The sequence below is a fragment of the Nyctereutes procyonoides genome, unplaced genomic scaffold (genome assembly GCF_905146905.1).
Source record: "Nyctereutes procyonoides isolate TBG_1078 unplaced genomic scaffold, NYPRO_anot_genome, whole genome shotgun sequence".
In the NCBI taxonomy this organism is placed as follows: domain Eukaryota; kingdom Metazoa; phylum Chordata; class Mammalia; order Carnivora; family Canidae; genus Nyctereutes; species Nyctereutes procyonoides.
In genome coordinates this window covers 69625634-69648550 of record NW_026575140.1, presented here as the reverse complement: position 1 = coordinate 69648550, position 22917 = coordinate 69625634, and the positions used below count along the sequence as shown (strand labels likewise).

At 45.9% G+C, this 22917-nt stretch overlaps 1 protein-coding gene across 14 annotated transcripts in view; it reads right to left on the bottom strand.

Moving 5' to 3' along the window:
- Positions 1-22917, bottom strand: part of NCAM1 (neural cell adhesion molecule 1) — a 295160-nt gene that overhangs the window by 59662 nt on the left and 212581 nt on the right. For all 14 annotated transcript variants that reach the window (XM_055305759.1, XM_055305765.1, XM_055305760.1 and 11 more), the window contains exons 2-5: positions 4872-4946; positions 2928-3146; positions 1856-1999; positions 1298-1435 (exon numbers count right to left, since the gene is read on the bottom strand). In XM_055305759.1, the coding sequence (XP_055161734.1) occupies positions 1298-1435; positions 1856-1999; positions 2928-3146; positions 4872-4946 (576 nt within the window). The remainder of the gene's footprint in view (positions 1-1297; positions 1436-1855; positions 2000-2927; positions 3147-4871; positions 4947-22917) is intronic.

The following is a 22917-nucleotide window of genomic DNA, read 5'->3' as shown; positions in this document are numbered from 1 at the left end:
TGTGTACTAATTATTCTAAACAGAATAAATAAGTCACCCACAAACATGCATCAGTGTTTTTCAACAACACAAAATATCGTTATATGTACCGTAATATATTATAACGTCGTGCCTCGATAACGTAGCTTTAAAAGCTACATTGATATGTTTTATTCCTCTTAAAATAGTCTTCAATTTATAGTAGATATTTATCATTATGTATTTTCTCAATCAATGCATATTAATCTTACTACTACCGTGGTTAAGTGGAACTTGACATCCAAAAGGGGGCTCTTGATACTGGAAAAAGTTGAAAACGCCTGTGCTTGGTGGTTAAATGGTTAACACCAATTTGAAATGCACCAGCTCACTGAGTGACATTTCTCTGGGACTGTCACAAACAACCTTGTGCACAAACAGTTTTTACCAAAGGAATGAGAGGGGGAGAATTTGGCAAAAAATATATATCAATAGCCAAAACAATTCAACCACGATTTGCTTATTTTCTTAGTACTGACATTATGATTTCCTGTAAACATCTTGTAAATGTCAGCTCGATTCCACGGGTGTGTTTATTTGACACACCGCAGATTAAGATTAATAAGCCCATGGCCGGTGATTCTATTCTGAGGACTGAATTGATTATAATATTTTCTTTGCACATTGAATCAAGGGACTAACCTCATGATTACGGTAGCGTCAAGGACAATGAAGGATGAATAAGAATTTATTAGAAAGCCGGGGGAAAGTTTCTCGTGGCCTAAGACAATGAAGGACATTCAAGAATTGCACTAGAAATCCCCGGAGTTGAGGAGTTGAGGGAGACCCAAAGGCAAGTGTATTAAGAAAAAACAAAATAAGCCAGAGGCTATACCAGCAAGGGGGGGGGGTGCTCAACTAGATGGATGCATGAGGCAGAATGGGATTTCTTTATTTTTTTCTTTCTTTTTTATTTTTATTATTTTTATTTTTTAAAATTTTGTATTTAAATTCAATTTGCCAACATATAGTATAACACCCAGTGCTCATCCCATCATGTGCCCTCCTTAGTGCCTGTCACCCAGTCACCCCCCCCCGCCCCCCCACTTCCCCTTCTGCAACCTTTTGTTTGTTTCCCAGAGTTAGGAGTCTCTCATGGTTTGTCTTCCTCTCTAATTTTTCCCCACTCAGTTTCCCTCCTTCCCCTTATGGTCCCTTTCAGTATTTCTTGAATTCCACATAGGAGTGGAATTATTTCATAGATCAAAGAGGAGGTTACGGAGGACAATATGGCAGAACCAGGTTGTAGGAATGGAGGAGGAAGACCGGATCTCCTCACCGTTCACAGTGACCTGAATGTCCTTGAAGTTGATCTCTCCCCGTGCCAGGATCCTGCCCTCGCAGCGATAAGTGCCCTCATCTGTTTTCTTGATGTCCCGGATCTGCAGGTAGTTGTTGGACAGGACTATGAATCGGACTAGAAGAGACAAGAGGTGGGTTCATCCAAGGGTCAGTCAGAGAACTCTGGCATCTGCAGCAGGTTGCAGGGCCCTTCTTCCTCCCTAGCTACAATCTTCTGGGATGGAGGTGGGGCGTGAGGGTGGGGTGGGGTGGGGGTGGGGCTTTACGCTGTAATCAAGAAATGTGGCCCTGACAAGGACATAGAGCCAAGAGCACAAGTCTACTGGAATTTTGTCTTTTTCTTTGAAGAGAAAGTCAAGTACCTGAATGTACAAGCTCCGGACATTGACCCACTGGGGATCTGGAAAGTGCCTATGGCTGTGGGACACTGGAACCTGAGTTTGAGTTGGAATGCCTCAGAGGCTGGCTGGGGTGGAACCCCTAGGGGACCCAGGGGCTTGAGGTAAGGGCAACTGCCAGGGAATTCAGGCCTCACCATCTTTCGTCAGGATGACATCTCGGCCTTTGTGTTTCCAGATGATGGTCGGTGGGAGGGAGCTGACCACATCACACACAATCACGGCATCTTCCCCCTCCCTGAACTCTTGTGGGGTTGGTGCGTTCTTGAACATGAGCTTCTCTGGAAGATGAACAAGAGAAGATGAGGGAAAACAGCTGGTTTCCCCCCACAGACTCAGTTTTGCTAAAACCATACTGCTTAGATTCAGGCTGTGGGCAACTCTCAGTCCATATATACGGTGGCACAGAGAGGGTCTCACACCATCCTCAGCCAAGATGCCAGGCAAAGCAGCTGATATAAGTAGGGGAATGTGGCAATCAATGTCTATTCACTGAGCCCTAAGTTGATCACACCTTGTGTGGCAAAGGGTCTATGGCCGTAAAGGAGTACCTTTACCAAGTGTCCCTTGCCATGTGGGATGGTGCCAATGAAGTAAAAAGCACAAGTGGAATGAAATGCTGGAACACTTAGTCTACCACAATTGCTCATCTCTCCTTCCTCGGTCTCCCACTCTGACACCCCAAAGCCACCTTTCCTAGAGCAGAGAAAATTTTGAAGAACAGAATGGATGAAAGGCAGGCTTAATGGCAGCAAATACTATGCAATCAATACTGTTCCATTAGCTGTCACCCACCGTTACACTGGCCAACGAGACAGATGCACGATAACAAGGTAATGAGATGCCACCTCCAGACTGGGTTTCACTGACAATGGGAACTGCCTGCTGTGAGTGCCCTAGAGTGTTCAGATAATAATCCCCCACACCCCACTGAGCCTCCGGACTCCATTAGCAGCAGGGGACAGTGATACAAGAGGGAAAACTTGAATTATACGATAGTTAGCCAATGCTTGGAAAAGGGAAGGGGAACCTTTAGCAGTCCTCTGGGAACTGTATAGTTTGAATCTAGAGAAGGGAGGCCAGAGGGAGTGGAAAGGAGGTAGCCCTTAGCGGGCCCTCTGCTGCCATACCACTCTGTCTGCTACCCTTACGGCCTCCTGGCCAAAGGAGAGAACAGGGAGTATAGAAGGAGACAGAGGAGGCTCTTACGGAAGATCTTCACGTTGACCGTGGCCTCTGACTCGCTGCCATCCTCGCCAGTGACCACACACTTGTAAATGCCGGCATCGTCAATGTTGGCATTGTAGATGGTGAGCGTGGAGGAAGAGTCATCATTCCACACCACGGAGATCCGTTGTTGGTTTGGGGTGAGCTTCTCTCCATTGGGGGAGAACCACGAGATGTCTTTATCTTTGGCATCTCCTGCCACTAAAGAGGAAGAGATTATTTTCAAACCACGGGAATTAAAAAGACCAAGTCCCCTCCCGGGTGACTGTGGGTACTCAGCAAGAGCTACCAAGTGAGAGGTCATCAGGCTTGATGACCAGGGAGGGAGACCATTTATGTTGAGGACGTGATACCGCCTTCCTCCGGCTTCTGTGCTTATTACGTACATAATATCGCTCACAGTGCTTGGAAAGAACTCAACAACCACTTGTGCTACTACTTCTGAGAGTACTCCTATCCTTAGTGAAGGAAGAGGAGAGGCGTTTTGTGGAGGACCTACTGTGTGCCAGGCTCTAAGTGAGGGGCTACAGCTTCACAGAATAGGGCGCAGAGGGCGCTCGTGTCCAGGATCTGGGCTCAAGGGCCTGGCTAGTCTGAGCCAACTAATACGCTTGTTCTTGAGTGCTTCGAGTGTGGTCTCCAGAGAGGAAGAGACCAGCTAGTCTAGGAGTGTGGATCCCAACCAATTTTATTCTAGCGTCTGCCGGCACAAACTGGCAGGACTGTCACTTCAGCACCCCGTCTCAGACAGACAAATTCATCTCCTCAAATCCTGCAAAGAAGATAGCCAGAATCACTACGCATCCTTTCCCTGGGCACCGAAGAGGGGCAGATGCTTGCTGCTTCGCGATCTCAGACACTGAGCCAGAACAGGGGCTCTGGGCTCCTGCCGACACGGCTGCGCCCTGCCTCTCTGCGCAGCACCCTTCCCGGGGCCACGCCACCCAGCCCTGCACAGATGCTTAGTATGGAAATGAAGCTGCCTTTCTTTCAGGGCCCATCATGTTTTCAATAAATATCGCTATTTGCAAGATGTTCTGTGGGCTCTATGGCTGCATCTCCAGATCATTTAAATTGCTGTAATGAAGGCAAAGCTGGAGTGAACACATCCGGCGGCCACAAGGCACCTCATCCAACGCAAATCATGATCGCATTTAAAGGCCCCTCCCTGCCAAGAGCTGCTCGCTAAATGTCACAGTTTACACCTAGCTCAGCTCAGCTTCCCTGGGTCTTCCATGATCTGAAGCCCAGTCATGCCACAGACAGAGAATCCAAAGCCTAATCTAGAGCTTTTCCTCCACGGGACGTTTCCCAATGATTATGTGAGCTGTGGAAATGGGACAAATTTTCTAAACCCAAAACAAGGACACCAGAACTGACACACCCCAGAGCTCCAGTGGGGGCCACGGGACAGAAGACTGACATTCCCAACAGACCTGGAACACCCGGGACTCACAGCCTCATGGCAAAAGGGACACAGGTACTCAATTTCCTTGCAGGCAAGTGTCAGACTTTCCTGGATTTTCCTGTCCTGGGAGATTCCAAGAAATAAGTCTCTCACTGACCCTCTGAAGCATGATTTCTGAGGCCGCACTGTTCTCCAACATCATTCACAGAACTCCAGGTGGATACAGAGCAGGGGATCTGGAGTGATTTGCTATTTCGGGAAGTGTACTGACTTTCCCCCAGAAAATCCCTAGACCTCCTCCATCACCATGCAGAAGACTGGATGACACACTTCACTGTGTCGGGGAAGCCCTTTGAGGGGGAGGAAGAGGGCCTGAGAGCTTCCCTGGCTCTCCGGTCACACTTCCGACCCTGCAAAAAAGCAGTTCCAGGCAGGGCCAGGCCAGCACACGCGGGCCGCGGGCTTCTGCTCTGCCGGCTGCCTTTCCCTCGGTGCGGGGGCGGGCACAGGGCACTTGCCTTGGCATAGGAAGAATTTGGATTCTCCAACGCTGATTTCTCCTTGGCTGGGGACAATATCCACCTGCAGAGAAACTGAAAGAGAAAACGTCCATTTGAGACACACATTAGGATTTCTGAGAACTAAACTCAGAGCTTTCATTCAAAACTGAGGTCTCCCAGTTCACATTAAGAGAGAATGAAGGGAGGACGTCATCTGGGTTGAGATCTTGTCACCATCAAAGAATCCATGGTTCCCACGCTGAAGCCAGGAAGGGCCATGGTCTGGATCATTCCCTGTGGAACCACTATCAGATTGTGCGAGGTCCTCTGGGGGACTTGGGGTGATCCCCTCACTCTACATGTTTCTGACCCCATCAGAAGGCTAAGGGTCCTGCTCTAAACAGCAGCACTTCTGGGATTCATGGAAATAAGAGATCAGTTACTTTTGGGTATCAAACCTGAAGTGTCCCCATGGCTGTGACGAGGGAAGCCTGCGCCTCCAGACCTCTGACAGGTGTCTCCTACCAGTTTCCCATGTCACCGTGCATCATGACTATGGAGGATTCACTGTGATAACTCAGATGGATTTGGTTTTTTGTTTTTGTTTTAATACTTTATTTGACAGAGAGAGGAGAGAGAGAGAGAGAGAGAACATACAAGCAGTGGGAGCAGCAGAGGGAGAGGGAGAAGCAGACTCCTTGCTGAGCAGGGAGCCTGACTTGATCCCAGGACTCCGGGGATCAGGACCTGAGCCAAAGGCAGACACTTAACCTACTGAGCCACCCAGGTGCCCTGATTCAGATGGATTTTGAAGCAGGGGATGCCAAATGCTCACCTTGCCTCATGACTAGGGGACCCACACCCCTCCCTCCGAAAGAGGAGACCGCATATAACATCATCACTCCAATTAGTCAGGCGCTCTCCTGAAATGCTGGAGTCTGCGCCCTGAGAAATTCCTGTATCTCCTGGCTACTTGCGCTGAATTTTTATTTGAATATGCCCATGCTCTGTCATTCCACCCTGCCGATAAGACGAAATACATTGCGCTGGATCCCACAGATGGCTGTATTCATTCAGTTCCTCGTATATCTGCTCAGGGCAGATAACTGTTCCTCATGAAAATCTAGTTTTAGGGTAGGAAAAAGAAATGCTTTTATCCATTTGGCTTCAACTTCCTTTTGCCTCCCCTCCTCCCGGGGAAAGTAAATCTGGAAGCTAAAAGCAAAGGGACATTTGGTTCAATGCATGCAACTTCTTAAAACTGATACGGAGGGGCTGGGGCTCAACAGGCCAGGGTACCAGACTCGGGAAGCTTCCTTAGCACAGCCATTTTCTCTGCACAGCTGAGCGAGGGCCTGCTGGTTGCCATGGAGACGGGACGGAGGAGCTGCAGCAGATCTCAGATCTCTGCTCCTGTGATGGAGGGACCGGAGCACCAGGCAGAGGGGGGATCAGAGGGCCGGCACTGGGCTGGGAAGGGGGGCATGGGGAGCACCAGGCTGGGAAGGAGAGTGTGGGGGAGCATCTGGATACTCGGGGTGCTGGAAGCACAGGGCTTGGAAGGGGAGTGTGGGGAGCACCTGGCTACTGGGGGTGCTGTGAGCATGGGGCTGGGAAGGGGAGCACGTGGAGCACCCAACTACTGGAGCTGGGAAGGGGAGCACGAGGAGCATCCGGCTACTGGGTGCGTGGGCTCTCTCACTGCCAACAGGCCACGGGGAAGCAGCAGAGGCACAGAGAGGTGGGTGGCCTGGTGGAGAAGGGGGCTGAGAAGGGAAGGAGGGAGGGCACGAGTGAGGAGTGAGTCACGGGGTTCAGGCCGGGAGAGGAGGCCAAGTGCTCCGCTGTGAGAACAAGGGAGGGGGGATCACAGACTTCCAAATGCTGGTTTGGAGGAAACACGGTAGTAATCCGGGGGCAGCCAGCCACTCCCTCACCGGTTTATTGCGGATGACTCATGGGGCCCACGACCACACCATCACAGAGCGCCCGAAGGGCTTCCCCTACCTTCCCTGAAATGCCACGTAGCACACAGCGCTGCAATAGCTCCTGAGTGCGGGTGTCACTCACTAGCTGTGCTGCTTCTGTCACCCTCCTCTGGACAGAGCGAGGTGCACTCAGGTCTACACGAAGGGAGCCAGAAGGAATCCCAACCAGCACCACGTTTCACCTGCTCATTTTCCGGATGAGAAAGAGAGACAAAGTGACTTCACTAAGGTTACCTCTGTTTAGAGCCAGGGTGGTGGTGGTGGCCATAGAGCCACCTGGCTCCCAGGTAAGTATCCTTTCCATTACAACGCTGCCCCTGTGAGTAGAGGATAATAAGTTTCTTTTCATTTGGTTTAACGAACAATCTGGAGAACCTGAAGAACAATGCTCAGATTCACTATCCCCTAACAAAATGGATCGAGCCCAGAGCACATAAGGCCCTTGGTATTTGGGGGGTACAGGGCCTGACAGAGAGGGCTACAGGCCAGCGCCATCCATCGTCAGGCCAACCAAGACCTTTCCATTCTGTCTGTGGCTCACGTTCCACGGAACAATTGGCCCATGAAAGCCCAGGAGCTGTGCCCATGCCATCCGTCACCTAAGTAATGGTCCTTTCTGGAGTTTACTGGGGCATTCTTTAGAGAATTGGAGGCATATTTCTGCCTGAAAGGTTCACTGGCCCATATGCTGAGCATTAGCAGCCAGCTTCAACATATGGATCCTGTTATTCTCACAGAGCCCTTACTGCTTTGAGAAAGATATTCTTATCCCAAGTGAAAAAACAGCCTTCGTCTTTTCAGCTCTTTTCAAACAGAACATGACTCTCCAGGGGCCAGAGAACACGGCGAGGCTCAAGAGTTTCATACCCAAATGCGGCCAGTATCCTTCTCTGGGCCATGGAGAGCAATCAGAAACAAGAATTTCAAAGGAATTCCCCAGCTTAACCAGATCCCACGCACACATTCATCATCACAGAAGTTTTTTAAAGAAGACATATCCATTTAGACTCCTGGCACACATGGAAAAGATAGTATGATTCTTCCTTCAAAGCACCAGAGTCAAAGCAGGGCCAGAGGAACCCCAGACTCTCTGAAAGTCAACGCTTGGATGTTTTCCACTGTAGCACAATGGCTGATTATTCTTCCCCAAACGCTGAACCTTGAATTATTAGGTTTAATAATGGTACGTGGAAATCCTGCTCTACTCTCCAAACTCCTCCTCTCTACTTCCTGGTGCCCCGTCCTTTCTTACTCTATTAGGCTTCTCATTGTTTGCAATAAAAATTCCTGCCTCAACTTTCTGCCTTTCTCCAGTTGCACATATAAGTGAAATTTCCTAACCAGGCATAACTCATACCTTTAAAGAAACCTGGGAAAACCTTCCTCCCAGAAAGGATATCTCAACTGTTGCTTTGCATAAATGCTCTGCAATAATGCCACATGGGATTCTACTCCATCCTAGATGCGTTCAGAGATATACACTTACATGTGTGGGTGTTTGGACCCGAAGGGTCCTCATCCCCCACAGCCCCGTGCAGCCAAATCACAGGTTCTGGTTTACAAAGTGTACTCTATTCCTTTTGTCTGATGCTCACGATAGTTCGGAGCCATAAGAAGGCCTACCTTATGGTCTTCATCCTACACAAGAGAATATGAACACTCAGAGAAGCAAAATAACTAGCCTGGGGTGACTCCACTAATGAACAGTTAAAATTGAAAGTCATCTGATTCTAAGGTTCCAGTTCTTCCTCCCACACCTCACAACTACCACTAACCTTTAGTTGGCCATCTCATAGGTTCGTTATGACCTAATAGTTACCATTTGCTCTCTTTCCAAATCATGGGCTAGAAAGAGCAGAGCGGACACACATAGTCAAGTTGCTGCCTTCATTTCTACCTTGGTTAATTCTAACCGGCCTCTTTGCTCACAGATGATCATAGTAAATAGAAATCCTATTTCACAGATGGGGAGGTGGAGGCTCAGAGCCATAGGTAATAGTAATGGTGGAGTCCAGATTCCAACCCAGGCTGGATGGAGTCCAAAGCTCCAGATATTTCTCCCATACTTTTCTATCCCTTGTGAGCAGACAGAAAAAGGGTTCTTTTAAGAACCCTGCCCCCAGCCTCATCTGATTTTAAAAAGTAAAATAAACTCAGGGGAGATTTGTACCGTTTCAAACATGTTTTCTGTGTAAAAACTTTTTAAAAAATCAATGCTTTGTTCAAAGAGAGGCAAACTTGTTTAGCAAACACCTTCAGATATAGATAGAAGTTTGGAAATGCTCAACTTTTAGCAGAAGCAAGAGAATTTTCTTTAGTTGCTAAAGAAAAGTGAATTCAGATTTCAGTTCATAAAACATGCTAAGGCACTTATCAGGAGAGATGGAAATCTTAACCAAGGCAAAGCAACAGAGAAAAATTATTCTGATTTCAAGAAGGAGACCACAGATTTCACTTGAGTCAGCAACTCCTTGCTGCAATTTGATTTTTACTGGTTTTCTTTTGAAACAGCAGAATAAAACCCAGATCTCTCCCACGGCCAATTGAAAATATTTTCTTGTTAAATGGTGATAAAGACACTGATTACTGAGGAAGATAGACTGCCGAAAAGCAGCAGGTCCAGAACTAAGGTAAGAAGATGCCCTGGTCACCAAGTTAAGAGAAGGGTGAACAACATAGGATTAATCTGATCAGTGATTATGCACCAGGTAAGGGAATTTTCTAGAACCTACTTAATAAGAGCTAAGAAATTTTGAAAAAGGCATCAAAGTGTCAGTCTGCATTTATTTTGTTAGCTATTGTTCTAAAAATGAACCTTGAATGTCATCATACTTCACCACTTCCATGGAGAGTTGCTTTTTATTTTCCAAATATAACTGAACGCTAAATCCCTTTCATGTGACCATACCTACGGGAAATCCTGATGTCTAGACCAGGAGCATAACAACTGAGGGGCCCTCACTTTCCTGCGGCAGTTTGTTCTCATTATTAGCAAAGTACTTGAGAAAAAATACAGGATAACTTCACTACTAAACCAACCAAAATCAATGAAAGTAAAACCAAAACCAACATGGCAGTCGTGGAGAATGACTGAGGCCCAAGACTCTGGACCAGACTGTTGAGTGTGAACCCCAGCTTTGCCACTTACTAACTGTATGATCTTGCCCATGTATTTTAACCTCCTGGTGCCTCTGTTTTCTTATCTGTATAATGGGAATACACAGAACCCTCTTCATAGGGCTGTTGGAAAGACAAAATGAATTAACATATGTGAAACACTTAGAATAGCATCTGTGCATAATAAACTTTTATGCTTATTAATTATTATTATTATTAACAAATCTTTATTAATATCCCTTCCCAAAGAAAATGATTTGATCACAATTTTTGAGGGAAGCAATGATTCTTTTTATGATTTAAGATAAAGTAACCTTCCTGAATAATCCAATTGTCAGGTGGCCCAATTCCACCCTCTACACTAATTTAGGATATTCTACTTGCCAGTCACAACTTTATTGGTATAAGATGACTGAATTCAACCAAAGGCAAAAACCCAATAATACAGGCACTCCAGACAAACCACTTCACCTTAGCCTGTTTTCTCATCTGTCAAATGGAGATGATGATAAGACTGTGTTTGTAGCCAGACTGTCACGATAATTAAATGTCAGGGTCTGGACTCAGAAAGGCCTTGGCCCAAACCCCAGCTCAGACATCAAGTAACTCTGAGTTTTTAGGAGAATCTCAGAACCTGTTCACCACATTTGTAAATGAGCATAACAACCCTATTTGTCTCAATGGGATGTTGAGGTGATTTAGAAAAGTAATGGATGTAAATGACCAAACACCAGGTCACGTTCTGTTAGTTGTTTTTTAAATGGCAGTACACATATGATAGCATTTTGAACTTATATACACACATACCCCAAACAAGAAAAATCCCCAATAATGCTTGTAGTGGGAACAAGATAATGGAAACCTCTTATAGACTACTTGTAGACACATACCCCTATTACGATACATGTGCATGTGTTTGTAGCTATGTGTATATATAGTAGATCTGCTGTGAGCCTAGAAAAATGTGTATGCGTAGAATAATGCAACTTGTCAGATTGCTACTGTTGCAAAAAGCAGCTAGACATAGGTAAAGTTATCTCATTTGGGGAGAGAAAAACAAATGAACAATTAGCAATCACAAAGGAGTCTCACCCATACTTGACACGTGAGTCCTATGATTCTGGCTTGAGCTACTGTTGATAGTAGCTGGGCAGAGGTGGAAGATGAGGGAGACTGTTTCACTTACAAACATTAACCCAAAAGTTAAGTGTCATTTTAAAGGAACTACTGTGTTCTCAAAGGTTTTGGCTTTAGGTTCTGTATAATGTCATGACAAAGGCGGACCATATTTTAACCACCACTGGAAACATCCTCATTGCTTAAAGCTGGCCATAGCAGCAACTTAAACCATCCAGAAGCCATGCTTGGGGCCCCATCTATGTAAGTGCTGAGAATTCTAACTCCCATCTAAACCTAAACAGCAGAAGTAATCTACATAGGGTTCCCAGGCCAACTAAATTTATTACCCCCTGGGAACCCATCTGTGTGAAGGCCCCACAGGATCTGGATCCCCGGCTTCCCCCAGTGTGCCAGTCAGACTAGTGAGTGAAGGAAGCCCTTGAGAAAGCTGTGGTCCTTCCTGATTGAGAACACCAGCACACAGCAGATGTGTAAGAACAGAATTCAAGACTGGAAGAGGAAGGAAGGAAAGATGACTCTGGGGGGTGGTAGAAGGTTCACTCTTTATACGTTAGAATGGAGAAACCAAAGCTCCCTGTGTCAAGATAAAGCCATATACACACGTTGTAGACATACACAGACATTTCTAAATCAAATTAACTTGAAGGAGATGCTGGATGCATGTAATAGACAGATTTCCAAAGTCTTTCATTTTAATAAACCCATCAAAACTGGGCAATGTTTCCTTAAAAAACCCATGCAATAAGTAGTTCTAGTGAAAACTGTCTTTAGCATCCTCAAGTCCCATGGCTATTCCAAAGTGATGGGGGAGGTGTGGAGAAGGTGAATATGGCTGTAAAATTCTTCAGTTTTCCATGTCCTATGATACTATAATAGATATTATAATAAGGAATAAAAAATCCTAAGCATCACTCCCTAACAGAAGCCTACATGATTCCATTACCCCGAACATTCTATCCAATGGAATTCTGGTAGTCAAACAGCATAAGATCACATGCCAGAAGCAGGAGGCTCTCTTTCTTAGCATTATAAATTATATGAGCTGCTGGGAATCAGGGCTAATTGGATACCGGCTCCGTTTCATGGGACTGACTTCAAGTCAGAACACAGAGCCAAGACATGTAACAGCTTCAGTTCTCTTGGCTTCCCCAGGTCCCTGGGTCAAATTAGCATTTTGTTAGGTTGGATCAAATGGTTTACTTTTATAGAAAGAAAGAAGTCAGTGGTTTTAAGCCATGACTGTTGTCCCCACAAACCACCTAGCAGGTGGAAAATGTGACTGATGTCACATCACGGTGACCTACGCTTCTGGATATAGGGCAAGAAGATTAATTTGCTCAGAAGTAACAGATTCATGCTGGTGCCCAGGCCCTCACTCCCACCTCCTATCCCCATCCCCAAGAAGGCACACAGTTCTTATTGGGAACCCTCGGGAGCATCTTTAATGGGTCGTCAGACGAAATGATACTAAGCAGGCCAAAACTGACCCAAACAGTTTCCATACTACACCCACAGATCAGACACAGGGGAGAAGCCAGCCTGGCTCTGATGAAAAGAAGCTTGTTTATTTTTGTGTGTTTGTCTTAGAAGAAGATCATAAAGGAAGGAGATACACTGAAGAATTTCCTATACATATTTTTTTCTCCAAAGCAACAAAAAGTTCTAAGTTACTCATAGAGTCTCAAAAGGGCCAGATTCCAGACGAGGAGTGAAATCTTTCCCAAGTGGGCATTAGCTTAGTCTTATGCAGTCCACAAGGGGTGAAGGCAGGAATGTTCCACAGCCCCTCGTGCTGGGGAGCACACAGCTGAAGGCATGTGTGTGTGCCAAGAGGTGGCAAATGAGGGTCTGGCTACACTGTGACTTCTGAGTCTTCCACTAAGATGGATTCACGGCCAGGACTGCAGAGTTGTTAGTGACAAAGAAGAGTGGAGCCAGAAAGGACCTGATGTGTAATCTGCAACCCCTTCCTTTTACGGGAAACTTCCAGGGGCAGCAGTCTAGGGTCCCTGGTGCAAAGTCCCGGACCCATGGTGTCAGCTCCAGGTGCTGACTCCTGCCCCGAGGCCCTTCTTGCTTTTGTGTCTTATTTCCTCTCTGTGTCCTTAGTAGCTGCTTTACCTGCTTTGCCCTAGTCTCACCTCTGTCCCCAAAGGGCAGGCATCATCATGTAAGAGAATTGCTCTATTAAAGCGTAGTTAAAAAAGGCAGACAAATGGCAGGTGCTCTGCTAGTCCTGTCCCAAGCTAATTAAAACCCCTGCTACTTCCAACATGACGGTCACTTTTTAACTGAAGCTCAGCTTCCCTGCTTCCCTTTCTGACTGCCCTTCCTATTGTTTGCCTTTTCCAGGCCAGCACTTTGCATGAAGCTGGCTTACTGAAGTGCTGGACAAAGACACAAATAGGTTTTTGGAACTCAGCTAAGGTTCTCCAGATGAGCGACATAAAATCTATTAATCTGCTTCAAGAACCCAGGCCTTCTTAATAAATTGCTGCATGCTATCTGATTGTGCCCAGGATGCCCCGACAATGTTTTCTTAGGTCTGCTCTCCTGGGACACTGCCTTCACAAAATGACTCACCTCACTTCTTTTCTTCCAGCTGTAAAAGGTACTTTGATAAAAGGCGAATTGTTCCTCTCCCGCCCAACAGCTTTTGCCAACATGGCAAGAAGTTGGAATTATATGTTCTAATATTTGTCCAGCTGTTGTTTGCAGATGTTGTATTCTTTACACCCAGAAAATAGAAATTTAGAGAATGCTGGCGTGCAACTTCATCCTGAGAATTTTAGATCCTGCCCGTGTCTTTCAAAAATGTCCTTATGTGTTCGTAGATTTAAGCACATCTGGGCTATTGAAGATACAAAGGCTTATAATCTCTCAAACAACCAGTGCAAAGAGTTGTTAAATTTGGTTTCTGTCATGTGAAAAATTCACACTCTCAAAGATATATATATATATATAAATATATAGTAATTATTATGTGCCAGTCACCCTACTAAGCACTTTATTGAATTTGTATAAGCCTCCCAACAATCCTGTAAGACAGGTACTGTTTCCAAAAAAAAAAAAAAAAAAAAAAAAAAAGAAAAAAAAAAGGTACTGTTATTACCCTATGGGACAAACAGGGAAGCCAAGGAGCTGAGAGGCTAGGTAACTGGCCCAAGGTCATAAAGCCAGTAACGGGTCAAGCCAAGATCTGAACCCTTGAAGATCTGGCTCCATAAGATCATCTTAAGTATGTACTACTTGGTCTCAAAGTCAACTTTCATGGAAAAGGGGTTGATTTTGTGCTAGATGAGCTCAGGACATAAATAGAGAAAAATACTATTTACTTGGGGATATATTCCACTCAGACCCTGGAATATAGTGATTCTCATGGGGGGCTGGAAATAGGTATCTTGAATTCTGGGCCCACCAGCCACACATCCCTCTCTACCATAGCCCTGCCTTTGTCTCCAAACTGAATCCTCTCTGTCCTCCCACCCCCGTCCCCCATGGGTCTGGCCTTCATGCCCACCTGTAGCCTTCCTCTGCTGCCACTAAGCACTCAACATTGGTGACGGCCACCAGCAGGATCAGGCCAGAGGCTGTGAGATGGATTTTCCCATCTATTGGTTACTCCTGATCCCCCAATTTGGATTCTGGATAAGCCATATCACCTCTTACTAAAATGTTAATATGAAAATTGTTCTTTGGCGATACACATGCTGTGGCTGAGTCTTTGCTCATCTGTAAGGTGTGCATTTGAAATGGATTATTCATGGAGCTGGTCATTTGGCTCAGAGAGTCACTCCCTTAAGGGGCTGTCCGTAGAGCATCCATGATAAAGAGATTTCTATTAGAGGCTTTTCTATTAGAGGTCTTTTCTCCTGAGTGGAGAATCCATTCTCTACTCCCTTAGCCATCGTCACTCCCAATCAGATGGTGCCTGACACGCAGATGACACATAGAACCACATTACACAATATTTTGAAGGGGACAGAACAAAAGAAAACTGAACCAATTAAGCAATAATTATTTTACAAATAGTACATCCATAAATCTGGAAAAGAATCATATTGTGTTCCTGAGTTAGGAACAAATAAGGAAGCTGTCATTGGCACCACTTTATGGGGTAAGAGCCGAAATGCCACATCCAACTCTACGGCTTGTTGGGAACTGAGAGCTGAGAGCAGCTGCAGCCAGGCGAGGCTGGGGAGACAAGAGGTGATTAGGGGCTGCGGCTGATGGTGGCCATGTGGTGGCCCAGCACATCCAAAGTACATCTCCATCCTGAGACTGTGGTATTATGTCTGTCGACCTTATGATCCATCCATCCATAGAATTACCCATAAGATTGTTTTCTGATTCTCAGTTAAAAGTCCTTTGGCTACACTTATGCCTTCTTCTTGTCTTCACACAGCATGATTTCAGAGACCCAGAAGCGCTGCAGAAGCCTTCCCCTAGTCCCAGGCTGCTACCTTCATTCTTGGTACTTCTACTGTATGATTTGTATGCCTAATAACAGCAAGGGTCTCCGGCTGTACTCTAGGTCGGTATCAGTCTTTTTAAGTTATAATGAACCAACGGTTAGGGTAGAGTTTGTTAGGGGGGCTCGGAAGGTTGGGGGAAAAACAACCCAATGCACAATGTTACACTCATCTTGATAGCTGGGACCTCCTCTGTGTGTGCTAATTATGCTCCCTTTTTTGGTCCAGAATACTGTTGCAACCCTAAGGAACTGCTATCAAGTCATAAAGTCAAATATGGAATGAGATTCTTGAGATAGCCTTTATAAGTTTTTGTTTGGGTTTTATTTTCATAACAAGTTTTTATTTAAGCGACCACTATGAAGTTCTTTCATTATTCACTTAGGATCCTTCCCTCCCCCAATCCAAACCCAACTGTCCTTGACACTCTCACTTTGCGGTATCCAATAGGTAGGAGAACCTTTGAATCCCAGTCTGTGAAATTAAAGACATTAAAGAGGGTTCCCCTGCTCCATGGCCCCATGTCGTCATGGGCTTTGATGTTCAAGGACCAAAATGAGTGGGATCCCAAGGAGCCATTTCAAAGGTAAGGGGCAGATGCAAGGTTCACTCATTAGAAACAAACACAAACCAAGCTCATCTGATGGTGGCCCAATCTTCTTTTAGGAAGGATTTCACAGACGCAATGCTTCTTAACTTTTCCGTCAAGATGACAAACTTTAGTTATGAGTAACTTTAAAACCAAGTAACTAAACTTTCTTGCACATGGATCCTTATTTCAAAAGAAGGAAAATCTGCCAAGAGACAAATTCTCTCTTTAGGGGAGGTTTCTGGAAAACTTCCTCTGAACTTTGGGAGACCAGGTCCCCTTTCTGGGCAATGGGAGTTCACCAGGGCCTGCTGTGATGATGCTTGACAGTTTCAGCACCAAATCTGCAGAAGGGACTTGGGTGGGGCACAGGGGAGGACACACACACACACACACATACACACATACACACACACACACACACACACACACACACACACACTCCACACACATACTCCTTCTTCACTCAGTTCCCGGAAGGGAATTCATGGTCCAGGGAGACAAACTTTTGAACTTTCAAAACAGTGTCAGGTCACAGTGACCAAGAACTGAGGTCACTGGTCAGCGAATTTTCCTTCTTTAAAAACAGAATCAGCCCCAACAGTAGCTAAACTTGGGAGTGCAATAACTAGTTTCAATTCCAAACTGGACTGGTAGCTATAAAACCAAGAAGCCCTAAGACCACAGGCAACCCGGTCATCTTTAAATGAGAGAAGTTCACATGTGATAAGGTTGTTTCATGTTCAGTTTCAGGTCCCTTCTATCTGAGTAAGAAACTCCCCTCCAAAAAGCACACTGCATGGCCATCATAATGCAGCCAGAGAGGGTCACGGGTGCAATAATGAGTAACATATCTGCCTGCTATCAGGCTATGTTATCCTGGGGGTAACTCAGCAGGACTCTTTGAAGCATGGATCATGACAGGATGGACCACTCGCTTCACTCACACTGGGATCTCCAACAGGCCTGTCTTTTGTCCCTGCTCTTATTCCCCTTCCATCACCTCCCTCTCCATCCCATCACTGCAGCCTCAGGGTCATTAGCTTTCTACATACTTCCATAAGACAGACAGACATGGCCCTATTCTCTCAACAAAAACAGCAACAAACTTCATCCAAGAAGAAAAAGCACGACACAAATGAATATGTGCTCCCTGGTTGTGCATTAGACCTTATTTTGCAACAAGGCAAGGTGACTTTATTTCTATAAACAAGCTATAGCTGTCAGCATCGCTAGTTGGCCTTTAAAGATGGCAGTATCTTATAGAAAGCTATTAAACAGTGACAGCCTGACAACCAAGTCTACTAACAGGCTGGAATTGGCTGAGTAAATGCCTAGAGAAAGAGCACATGATCCTTAGCTCCCTTGGGGGCAGCGGATCGGCCTCCAAATTTCAACCTATTCTCAGAGGGTGTAAGCCATGACTCTCCTTTCCACTTTTCCATGGTGTGGTCTGCACATAGATTTGCATCGCACGGAGCATTTCTCATGGAGTCCATTTAGGCAAGATGACACTTTTTGAAAAACCTACTTGGGTATTTCCAGTGCATATGCACCCTAAGACCCCCCCAGTCTGAACAATGGCCATCCCAAACATCACTGGACTGTGAGTTACGGGCCTGCTTCCTAGGTAAGGAGAGGTGATGACAAAACCCAAGCTTTCCCCCAAAACTTCTCAGTAGGTTGTAAAGCTGGAAAAAAATCCCCCAAAACACAAACTACCACATCAAAGACTTCTTGATCTCTATGAGCTGTCCTTTTCTGCCGACCTTTTGGAGCAAGACTATTAAATGGCCAAAAATGAGCCCTGGTGTTAGGCTGGCCCTTGTCTTGGACCAAGATTCTTTCATAATATCACAAAAGAGAGTGAAGTCCAAACTGCAGTCTAGAAGGAAAGTGCCTCAGGGAAAAGAGACCATACTAACTGGATAGCACATTCCCCGCAGTGTGATGGCTCTGAAGAGCCTCTCTCAGAAGCTCCCAATATGCTAATTCTGTGGCTTCTCACAGCCTTCCAGAAACCACCAACTGTGACATCAGCTTCACACTCAAGCTATGTGTGAACAGCCTCTTCCCTCCCATCGGGTGCTAGAGACAGAGGCTATCACTGGGACCTCCCATGAGACCTCGACTATTTGTGTGCAAAGTTGGCCCAGATTCTACAGGACAGAGTTACACTCTTCAAAAAAGTGACACTTCTGGATTATTTCTCCCATGGAAAATCAACTAGGACCACTGGAGGATTGATCTGGGGCTATCTCCTGGTCTTCATTGTCAAGGTCTGGCCCCAGGATCCTCTATGGCCTTGATGGCTTCCATAGCCATAGCAGGAAGGGAATCGGAGGTGAAGAGGTATGAATGCCAGTCCCTGCTCCATGCTCCATGGCAATTAGCTGCACCTCCATCATAGCACCTCAGTGTCATGGGGTACTATTTTAACACCTGTTTAGTGACTGACCTCTGTAAAAAAGCTATGCATCCTTGATGCTCAGCATGGCACTCTGCACACAGTATGTCCTAAAAGCTCTGTCTTGAATTAACAAGAAGATCCTGTTTTTACTATTCTTTTCTGAGGTTCTTATGAGCCCAATGGTTTGCAAATGCATGGGAGGCAGGGGTCCAAGTCCTGGAACCACAGGTCAACCTATGTAAGAATTACCTAGAGAGCTTATGAAAACAGATTTCCTTGCTGCACCTCTGAAGACTCATGATTCAGTACCTCTGCAGTGAGGGTCCTGTGATTCTCATCTTGAAATGCTCCAACAATAGTTCTGATATGCAGCCAGGTCAGGAATCACTGGCCTAGCTGAGATAATTGATGCCCTGCAAACAATATCTAGCTTATTTAAACTCTTCAAGCCCCTGCCCAAAGTTTTTTTTTTTTTATTTTTACCATCATTCTTATGTTGCCCCTGGTACTTCACCCTTCGTGCCATTAAGTGATGGAGAAACTTCTATTTCATGCATTGGTGTTCAGGTCTGTGACATGAGCACTTTCGGAAAGTCTAACCCAGACACATGTAAACATCGTGCTTTTTAAAAAGCAGATAGGCCTTGCATTCAAAATGGGTAAGATAATGATGGACAGGAAGTTACATCTAGGTACCGCTGCCCTCAACATACCTTTTGACATCCCTGCCTATCCTGCCCAGTCCAACTCATGTGCTGCAAACAGAAGGTCTCAGTGAGTGTCAGTTGGTCAGTTTGGCGATCTTTCTCTTGCTTTCCTCAGTGGATCAGCCTGCCACGATCCTTGTGTAAGTCTCATTTAAAGCTCCCACGGATAAATGTGCTGGTCACTAAGTAGATACGGTATAAGGAATTTGTTCTGCAGGCTCACCCCAGATTCTCATTAACCATAACAGGATAGAAAGGTGACGGCATGCAGGAGGCATGACACACTTCCTTTCTCAAATGAAATTTCATAGCTCTGAAATAAAAAGCCTTCAGAAATTGTGAATTAGCTATAAATCAAAAAATAAAATGAGTTAGCGCTATACGTGGTATCTTCACAATGGCAGTAAGAAAGGACACCAAGCACTAAATGTTAGTCTTTTAGCCCAGAAAGCTTTCTGGTCGGTGGTAAAAGGAACTACCTGCCTCTCACCTTTCTTCTGTTATACTGATACATTTCAAACCTCTGCATTAAACAGGACTCTCCATCCCCTGCTGAACCTGATAAAAGAAAACTTAAAATTGTTTCAAATAATTCCTAGCTGAATTCATCTTGCTTTGAAAGCTACAGAGTCCCAAGGACAATTGTTCCTCTCCTATGTAAACATTATTTATTCTTATTATCTCTATGCTTTGCTCATTGATTTTCCCCCTTCTTACAACACGGGCCTCACTATAAAGGAAAAAGCCATTTGGTGATTCATTGGTTCTTCCCTGAATGTAGGAATTCATAACTACTACATACCTGCAGGTGCCTTTCCACCTAAGTTATAGATCTTCCCAACCACTCAGTGTGGATCTCTATGTCTTATATACTCCCTACAAATTGGTCTACAAGTAGAAAATAGAGAAGAAAGTGTGTAAATACATTTTCCTATAAACTCTTTTGTTTCCTCTATTTTAAACGATCAAGATAACATTCTGTAAGAGAAGACTCGAGTAATAAATTGGAGGAAAAGAGGGAATAAGAGAATCGCACCAAGCAGCTAGACATAAGCTACCAAGAGCAAGGTCAGGTATCTTCTGTAATTTCAAAGCATCTCACATTTGGCTTTGTACCCAGCGGGTTCCAATAAATGCTCTCCACTGCCTGACAGCAACCTTCCTTTCATGTATGTTTTATCTCCCAGTAAACCACTTGGTTAGAAAAATGTATTTTAAACTTGTTTTCCTTAGAAATGCATGGGTCAATCCCTAAGAGTGAGGTGGTGAAGTGCAGTAGGAAGAGGATCCTGAACCCACAGGATTCTGGTGCTAATCGTCTCATTGGTGCTGTGGCACCGGTGCCCCAGCAGTAAAATTAGGATAAAAGTAGAGGCAGAGGGTGGGAGAGTGGGAAAAGCAGATGAATAGGAAACAGAAAACCAGGCTTTTGTTCTGGCCTTGCCCCTAGAACACCCACAGGATCTGAGACAAGTCATTTTACCTTGCCAGGGTTCACTTTCTTCATTCAGAAAGAAAGGGGTTGGACTGATTTTCAAGGTCCATTCTTACTTTTATAGTTATATGACTGGGGTCAGCTTGGCAATTCATCAAAAGCGTTCCCAATCTTCCCATCTTCCTGCCAAGGCTGGCTTGTCCCAGTCCTGCCAGGTGGGATGGGGGAGCTTCAAGCTGTGGCCAAAAGCCCTCTGAGTTCCAAGCTGGGACTTCTCAGGAGTCCCAGCCCCACCTGGGCAGGAGGTAAAGTGTTCCTGCAGTAAGACTGGGGTCCTGGAATGCCTAGAAGGTGCTGACCTCTCACCAGCCCCCCTCCCATACTGGGGCCCTGGACCCTGGATTCAACTACTGGCTGACGCTCTGGTCCAAATCAGACTGATGACCCCCTCACACAGTACTGCCACCCAGTGGGCAGGGAATGTGCCCCTAACCCAAGCTTCTGTGGTTGCTGTTCCCATTCCCAGAGACTTCCACTCCCTTCTCCATCAGAGATGGTAACCTGCACTGCACAGCAGTGGTGGAGGCCAAGGGAACAGCACGTGATGTGCCCAGTACATAGTAAGCACTCTACAAACGACAATCACCACTATTTATTATCATGATCCATGGCAGAAAAAGAGCAAGTGCCAGATAGCTGTTAATTAACTGCAGGAGAGCCCAGAAAAGCAGCGTCAGAGCCAGCCCAACAGGTGATGGGTGAAGCCAAGGAGCAGACCCCCTTCCTGCTCCTCTTGTCTGGCGTCTCCACTCATTCCCAGATGCATTGCTATCTTGTGGGAGAGTCAGAGAAAGAATAAGACAGACTATTCTTCTATCAAGGCTTTTACTCCCCTTGGGGTACAGTCAGAGAGCTTGATGTTTCTTCAAGTGTTAAGCAATCCCTATGGACTTAAGAGAAGAGATATGAATAACTCTGAGGACAGTACGCTGTGTTTTGCCAAATAACATCATTACAACAGGGCTATAAGGAAACCAGGGAGCTAGAAAGAAAACCGCTGGCTCCATTTATCTTTGTTTCTTCTTCTTGGGTTTATGCAGTTGTGAGCTACTTAGACATGTGTGTTCCGGATGTCCCCCTGGGGCCCATTTCAGGGAATACTTTTTGAAGCTCAAGTGGCTAAGTGGTCTCGTTCAAAGAATTTTTAAGCTCTGGAGGCTAGTTTGTCAAAAATGGAGTGGACTCCCTCATCTGATCCCAAGTGGCCACCTGTCACGGTAACAAAGTGAGACAATCACAGGGGCCGGACCAGCCCAGCACTATCAAGACTCTAGCTGCTTCTGAGGCCCAGTCCTGTTCCTGGCAAGGAGAGGGAAGGCCATCTGAGTAGAATCACATGATAAACCCTTTGCTTAGGACAATCTGGCATACCACAGATTGCCAGAGGCCGGCTCACACTCAAAGCTACCACTTGGGCCTCAGAATCGGCCCCTGCCAGCGCCAGCCAGTCTAAATCCTACAGAACAGAGCCCGTGTGGGATGTCGCTCAGACTTAGGCAGTGGGCAGAGGCCACCCAGGGCTCTCCCAAAGCACACATGCTCACAGCACATCTCGCAAATCCCTCCAAGCTGATTCTCTTGGCCTGGGCGGCAGGCACTCATCTCTACGGCACTTAGTGAAACTGGGAATATGGTGAAGAAGCCCCAGCAGAAGAACTGGCACAGCTGTTCCAGACCAGGGACATTTTTATCCTTGTTTGAAACTATACTGAGAGGTAAAAAGAAACTGCAATAGGAATGAGGCCCCCATCCAGACACAACACTCATACCAGCATCCAAGTGTTCAACTCTGGGCCAGACGCTTTACAAACCTAGTGCTGTGCCTGCATCATCCCCGACTGCATGTCTGAACCTCTATGGGAGCCTACTGTCACCCACTGTCCAGGCGAGAATGCTGAGGTTGAGACAGGTGGATGGCCCAACATCACCTAGCTGGTAGATGGGGAACTGGGATTGGAGAACTCAGGGCTGTTCTGCTCCCAAGACCATCCTATTCCACCATGATGCTTCCAGTGATGTAGGAGAGAAGGGGCAGAGAGAAGAAAGCAAACTTAAAAGTGCTACAGAAAGTCTATCCCTTGGAATGTGCATTCATGCGCCATGCCCACATGTCCCAAAGATCCGTGTTTTCCTTAATCATCCTCTG